This window comes from Sinocyclocheilus anshuiensis, unplaced genomic scaffold (assembly GCF_001515605.1).
Source record: "Sinocyclocheilus anshuiensis isolate Anshui unplaced genomic scaffold, SAMN03320099.WGS_v1.1 scaffold877, whole genome shotgun sequence".
NCBI classification, from domain to species: domain Eukaryota; kingdom Metazoa; phylum Chordata; class Actinopteri; order Cypriniformes; family Cyprinidae; genus Sinocyclocheilus; species Sinocyclocheilus anshuiensis.
This window is the reverse complement of record NW_015557181.1, coordinates 1,416,897-1,424,957: the sequence shown is the minus strand read 5'-3', so window position 1 is coordinate 1,424,957 and position 8,061 is coordinate 1,416,897. Positions and strand designations below refer to the sequence as shown.

Genomic DNA, 8,061 nt, shown 5'->3' with positions numbered 1-8,061 from the left:
TCCACATGACTCCAGTCCATCAATTAACATCTTGTGAAGTGAAAAGCTGTGTGTTTGTAAGAAACAAATCTATCATAACATTTTTCAAAAACATTACTGGACATTGTTGCTATTTGAAATCAATCTAAACAAACACACCCCTCTCTTCATTGCTCCGCCTCCAAAACACCCTACAATCCTAACCGCCCTGCTCCAAGTCAGTTTTGAACCCTGATCGCCGGTATGTGAGATGAATGTACTAACAATGACGCTAAACACCACATTCTCTAGCAGTCGTCAGCGCACCTCTTGAGTTCAGGGGTTTACCTGTACAAATCTCACTAGCTGGCCTCCATTACACACGGAATGCAAGAGTGGATGTCTAAAAAGTGGATACCTTTATCATAGCAGACGCTCAACAAAATAATGCTTCACAAAAAATAAAGCGCATATGATGAACAAATGACAAGGAAGCAAAAAAAATGAGCATACAGTACACATTAGTAAATACAGACAAGAGTTTGTTGTTAGTCGCCAACAGCACAGCTCCAGACAATCAATGACATTAAAACTAGTTTTACTCACGTATGGAGCGGAATTTCCAGTGATATTCTTAAAATCTCCCTCTTGCTTGTTTTCTCTCCTCCACCGTCATATGCCCCCTAATGCTGATTGATGTTTGTTGTTGTGTCAGTCCAAGTAACTTCCAAACAGCGTTTTTGAAAAATCGCTTATTGCACCTTTAAGGTGTTTTAACTGTTACCTCTGGCCAAAATATGAGTTCATAATCCATAGTAACGATTCCTCCAGTGAAAAAGCCCATCTCATGTTGTCCTCTCATATCAAAATCCACCAAAATATTTGTTTAGAAATGTTTTTGGTTTTGGCTTGTATACTGTGCCTTATCTGTGCATATTTATCTCCTGATTCAGACGAGAGGACTTTTTCCACGGGAGAAAATAATATTATGGATAGAGGACTCAATTGTAGTTAAAAAAAAACATCTTGACCATGTATTTAAACACATAACTTTTCACTTCACAAGACATTAATTGATTGATTGGAGTCATGTGGATTACTTGTGGATTATTGTGATTTAATCAGCTGTTTGGACTCTCATTCTGACAGCACCCATTCACTGCAGAGGATCCATTGATGAACAAGTGATGAAACGCTACATTTCTCCAAATCTGTTCCCATGAAGAAACAAACTGATCTACACCTTGGATGAACTGATGAGTAAATGATATTCAGCAAATTTCCATTTTTGGGTAAACTATTTATTTAAAGCTGCAGTCCGTAACTTTTTTTGGTTAAAAATGATCCGAAATCAATATTTGAGCAAGTACATAACCAGCCAGTGTTCAAAACTATTGCCTTACTTTAGCCCGATTCACAATGGTTAGCTTATAATAATGTTTTCTAATTTGAGTGGTATGGGTAGGTTTTCGCGGGAAATTCAAGCATGGCACTGCGTCATTATGCCACGTCTGTAAACATAAAGAAATTGCCCCGGCTACTAGGCTATCGCATGTGAGGATCCTGCAGGTGGCCGATCGTTTATAGCCTTTTCTCACAGCAGCCAGAATAATTAAATGTATCATTTTGATGGTGGATTGTAATCCAGAAAGGATTATGTGTTTATGAAACACATGTGAATGAAATTAAATTATATTCCAGTTATAAATGTGCTTCTGATAACAGATAGCCTGGGATTACAAAGATTTGTATTTTAAAGGAAACCAGTTCGAAGGGAGCGTCATTTGCTTTTTGGGTTAAAAGAATTTCTTAATATGAAATTCGAAGAGTATGACAATTAGATTAGACTGTGCAGAAATGGAAATCTACACGCTAATACACACTATACTCATAGTCACCAATGCTTATGTTGTTAACATTAATCATTTGAAAATAAAGTATAACAATAATAATAATTTGAACAGTTTGATGTGATATGAGCTAACCGATCTTTAGATTTAATCACCATTGGTAGCGAGATTAATGGTAATGCTTTTTTCCTCAGTTGGTCAGAATAAATGTGGCAGACTTGTTACTTACTTGTTCAGATGACAATATACTGTGAAAATTCTTATTTGGGTCATATATTCCAAGACGTAGGCTAGAATCTGTGATTGCGAAGTACAGTAAATATCCACACCGGTGCGGTGACTGACTGCCACACATACTCTTCAGAACATTAAATTCATCCGCGCTGTATCCGCACCGACTCACAACCCACGCAAGCTAGATAATTCCACACACAGCTGCAATTCCAGGTTTTCAATCAGAGATGGCGAAAAAGAGGCATTTAACACATGTAGATCCAGATACTTGATTTGATATGACTTTAATACATTTTTAAATGTCCAAATATTTTTGGGGTCACAACATGTTTTGCTGCTCACTGGCTGAAAGTGTTTGTTCTGTAATGACAATAATGCTTTGATATCAAACAGGAGAGCAGTCAGTGACCTGAAAGACTAAGTTACTGTTCAAGGACAAATACATTTTTAGGAACAGAACAGAACAGAACATTGCTTTAGCCAAAACCAAAAATAATTGTAGTGCATGCTTCCATAAATATCACAGTTAATACAATCACAAACTCCCCTTTGAAAAATTGGCAAATCTTGGCAGAATCTCCTAGACAAACTACATCAGAAAATTTCATTCATTCTTCTTCCATGAGAACTATTAGGTCTGAGTGGTGTTGTGTTTGGAGTCTCATAGATTCTGACAAATACTCCATCTCCGTCTGATGCCCTTGAGTCAGATGTTGCAGTGGTTGTTCAAGCCTGACAACCTTTTCACCTGAAAGACCCCTTTGGACTGTGAGCTCTTGTTTTACAGTGTTTAAACCAACCTTCTCTGCTCTTTCTCTCCTTATCTACAGAATGACTACAGGAAGCTGTCTATGCAGTGTAAAGACTTTGTGGTTGGCGTTTTGGATCTGTGCAGGGACACGGAGGAGGTGGTGGCCATCTTGAATGGAGATATATCCGCTGAACTCGAGGAAGGCCAGCATCATCGCTGCCTGCTCAGTCGAGTCAAACTGGCCATTAAATACGAGGTTAAGAAGGCAAGTGTCCATCTAATGATGCCAATGCAGAGATTACATTGCACCTTCAAGGATGTTTAGATGTTTTTTACAGGAAAACAAAAAAATTATGATTAATAATTTATATTGTATTTACACTACAAGTCAAAAGTTTGGAATAAATAAAGGTGCTGTATGTAGGATTGACAGTCCAAATTCCAAATATTGGAGAGAGTTTTTTTCACCTGGCCCCTCCTCCTCAGACTTGAAGCACACACAGGTTGCCAGATTGACGACACCAACAGGAACTAGCGCACCTTCCTTGACAGCTTCCATGACTGAAATTAAATACGCTGTGTTTTCCGCGAACTGGCAACCCGGGGTGCTGACATACAATTGGGTAAACTGGCAGTGGGTGGGTTACACAGACCAAAAAAGAGACAGACAGACATTCCGACAAGGAACGCACATTTTCAAAGTAGAATAACTGACTGACATCTCATTTTTCAGATAAACAAGTATGTTAACTTAGCATGTTTCTTACATATCTGCAAACACATTATGGTATTTTTACGCTTTAGTAGAGTCAAAAACTTACATACTGCACCTTTAAGATATTTTTTTGTTTTTGAAAAAAGTACTCACCAAGGCATTTATTTAATCAAAAATACAGTAACTACAGTAAATATTATTAGAATTTTTAATTGGAAAAAATAAATTAATACTTTATTCAGCCAATAAATTGATCAAACGTGATAGTAAAGCCATCCATAATGTTACAAAGCAATTTAAAAAAATGGTAAATGTATACTATTTCAAATAAATGCTATTCTTTTGAACTTTCTATTCATCAAGCAATCTTGAATAATGTATCATGATTTACTCAAAAATATGAAGCAGCAAAAACTGTTTGACATAACTATAAGAACTATTACTAATAATTAAGTACCAATAATAATGAATAATTCATGAGCGGCAAATCAGCATATTAGAATGATTTCTGAAGGATCATGTGACACTGAAGACTGGAGTAATGATGCTGAAAATTCAGCATTAGCATCACAGGAATAAATTAAAAATATATTAAAATAGAAAATTATTCTAATGGAAATTATATATATTATTTAAAATTGTAATGAAATTTCACATTATATAAGTCCAAAATTCCAAACTTTTGACCAGTAGTGTATTTTTAGTTATTTTTGTATTTATTCTGCTGCAGTAAGTTCATCAGTGCATAAAAAAAGTATGTTTTAGATTATTTTACAGGAAAATAAGAAAACAATACTGATTATCAATATGATTTCTGACAGAAATGGGCGTGAATAATTAATGGTGTATTTATTTTGCTGCAGGATGTGCAAAAATGCTCAAAGCAAATATAATGATGCATAAATCGAAGAATCTCATGCTTTCAAGAACACAGCTTACTTCTCATACTGACAACAGTGTGCATAGCTGGAGATTGTTGACCTCAATATGTAGCTATAAAATGACCTTGTAATCAGCCTATCTGCTAAAACATTATTTAGGATTGACGAGGATTGGCATTTGTTAAAGCTGCTTTGATTTACATTGTCTGAGATATTTGGGTGAAGGATGTCTTGGATTTTAACTGAGAAAATGACAAAAAGCAGAGAGAAGTAGATAAAGAGGGCTGCAATTAATAACGTGTATTTTATTGTGAAAGTGTGAATAATCCTCTATGCTGACTTAGTTTTGTTTAATCACCGGACACACACGTCGTCCGCTTCTCTCAAACCCACAAACACACTGTCAGGGACGCAATCCGATGAAGCGTTAATCAGGCTAACAGCTCCAGCGTTGCGCAGCCTTAATGCAGCCACCCTGACATAAAGTGTAATTTAAAGATAAGATTTCAAGAGCCCTAAATGCTCCCAGGAGTACGTGGAGTGTGAGGCTCTGGGTTGCCTTAGGAAATTAGTTTAGAGTCAACCGTCCACATTACGATGATTAATTTGAAAGTCGCTGTGTGTTTTTTCATGCCTGAGAAGTATACTAATAGCACACTTGAATAAACTTATTTTTCGTAAGGGAAGTGCAGCCTGTTAGATTAAAAGTCATGCAGTGGGCGATTGTTTACTTTTCAGCGATGGCTGGTTGTATTGTCACTTCAAACAAGAAATATTTGTTTGGTTCAAGTGTATTGCAATCATTACATTCTTCAAAGGTTTTGAAGAATAGAAAACAAGTGGTTAACTATTCAAGTGGACTGCATGTTGACCATAATCAGTATTGAGTCGCAAGAATGATGCTGAATTCAAACAAATATACTGCTACATTACTCTTAATGTTTATGGGTCATTCCACGAAATCGGTGCCTTTTCCACTTGGAAAAAAATAAAAAATAAAATAAGTTTAATCAACATTTTTTTAGATATCCATGAAATGAAGACACCTTAAAATGACAAGAAATTGTATTGTGCCATCTCAGGCTATGTAATTTATTATTTTATGACTATTTTTCTACCTCATGTTTTGGTATTTTTGTCAACCCTGTTACCAACACAAGCGTTACTATAGTTTAATTAGAAGTATGTGACAGTTTTCACATATATGAGCAGCATTTTAGTCCCTCTTTTCACTGGGATTGTTTCAAATTTTGGATTTTTTACAAATATTTTTATATTTGCCATTCAGATGACCAAGAACATCCTAATTTTGGAGGGTGACCACATGCCAATTAAGAAAAACATGTATTTTTTTACAAGAGAGACAAAAAAAGGGCTTTGTCCAAAATAAAATATAGTTAAAGTTACAATGGAAAAACCTGGAAGGCTGTATGAAATAATTTTTTTTACAATTTTTATTCAATTAATGACAGTAACAGTATTGACGTCATAGTCACAGGACTGACCAGAGTAACAGGGATGACAGGACACACATTGTTCAGCACACTGCACGTATTTGTTTACATAATACTGTACCGTTTTACAATTTTAAATTGCATTATATTGTTTTGCACTTACTTAGCATAGTTGTATGACAATAGTAAACAGTCAATTTTTCAGTTTAAGTCAGTTTAAAAAATTGTTGAATTAGCACATTACATAATGTTTTAAGAGTATTGTAATGAGATAATGCTCCCATCTGTTTGTCTGTGTCCCCTCACAGAACTTCAAATATACTGATCTGGTTCAATTATTAGGCGGGGAAGATGATCAGATCTTGATCTTTCTGTGATCATCTGAAACCTGAAAACTGAATTTCTTGAACATTGCAAGACTGGGGTGAAGGTCTGCAGTCACCTTGCTGCTCTTGTTTGTAATTGAATTTACATAGATGCATTATTGACAATGAGTTATGGGGAAAAAAAAGAGTTTTATTGAGACTGATCATCCTATCCTGGTCAGTAACAACAACAGTAATAGTATCAATACCAATAAAACTAACTAAAATGTAACTCATGCTCATATGCCACTGAATGGTATAGGCATTAGCTTAAAATTACACCCAGGGTGACCTTTAAACATTTTTGGATTTTTATACAGACAAACCTTAAAAATAGGGTGATACCTAATCTATGTCATCCCTGTTGCCCAAATGTCAAAACCTGTTACCCTGAAAATAACAGGTTTGACAGTAACAGGTTTGACAATTTCAAACTAATTTGCTAGCTAGTATTGAAGTTCACAAAAGCACATGTTGTACACTATTAAAGGATTTTACTTGTAGATTTTGATTATATTAAATGTAATAAATAATTGTTTAAATTTACATTTTAAAAATGGTAACAGTATTGACACTACATGTTCCCCGGACAGCGAACCCTGGTCGAGTATCCTCCAGCACCCCCGGCAGTCAGACTGGGCGGAGCAGTCTGACGCCAGGCCCAGTATTGGTGTTAGCTTGCCCGGATCTCCGGTCAGCACCTGTACTGGATGACTTGATTCCCTGCATGCAGTCCCATATGTGTATTCTTCCACGTTAAAGTTCCCTTCTCGGTGAGCCCGTGTCTTCCCTTTGACAGATCATCTTCCACGGTAAGGTTTCCCTCTCTGTGAACCCGTGTCTTCCTTTTGACAGACCATTCTGTCAGGCTCTGCTGGCAGTGGTTCCTCCCTACTCTCAGGTAGGACCTGCCTCAGAGTCCCATTCCATATGTAGTACTTCCCCAGGCCTGGGTCAGTCCATATCAGTGTCTCCACATGATACCTCCCTGCGGGTAGGATGTGGCCTCTGTAGCGCCCTTCTCCGGAAGGCTCGCTTCCCCACTGTTACTGCCGAGCTGTAACAACAAATAGGAAAGACTTCAAGAAAATCTTTCATTGAAGGTCGAGGGTAGAGTGTGGCCTCCATAGCACCCTTCGGAAAGCCGGAAAGACTTGAAGCAAATCTTTCATTGAAGGTCGAAATCCCTTCTGTTAAGAAATTTCTGTGGTGAAAGGAACAGCGGCTTGGCTATCACCAGCAGCGTTATACTCCCCTCTGGTCCCTGCGGGTACCAAGGGTAGCGAATTTGCGCTGTGGCGCTGGGAAGGTTACGACCTTTGCGTGGCATTTGTCTGATACGCGGCTGCTTGTCAACATTTGCGATGCCATAAGGTTGTGACGGGGTTCACTCCATAGCGCCCTTCTCTGGAAGGCTCGCTTCCCCATTGTTACTGCCAAGCTGTAACAACAAATAGGAAAGACTTGAAGCAGTCTTTCATTGAAAGAATGAATGCGCCCTTCTGTTAAGAAATTTCTGTGGTGAAAGGAACAGCGGCTTGGCTATCACCAGCAGCGATATACTCACCTATGGTCCCTGCGGGTACCAAGGTCAGCGGATTTGTGCTGGGGCGGTGGGAAGGTTACGACCTTTGCGTAGCATTTGTCTGACATGCGGCTGCTTGTCAACATTTTAAATGCCATAGGGTTGTGACGGGGTTCAGGTTGTGGCACTTTCCATGGACCCCTAATGTCGAGTCACGACATAACTCGTAGTGACCGTCAGATAGGGAACGTCTTGGGTACGTACATAACCCTCGTTCCCTGATGGAGGGAACGGAGACGTTATGTCCCCATGCCACAACCTTGAACCA

At 37.9% G+C, this 8,061-nt stretch overlaps 1 protein-coding gene across 1 annotated transcript in view; it reads left to right on the top strand.

The window, feature by feature from the left end:
- Positions 1 to 8,061, top strand: part of trpc3 (transient receptor potential cation channel, subfamily C, member 3) — a 56,141-nt gene that overhangs the window by 15,527 nt on the left and 32,553 nt on the right. Inside the window, exon 4 of the mRNA XM_016473953.1 lies at positions 2,873 to 3,058. Within this exon, the coding sequence (XP_016329439.1) occupies positions 2,873 to 3,058 (186 nt within the window). The remainder of the gene's footprint in view (positions 1 to 2,872; positions 3,059 to 8,061) is intronic.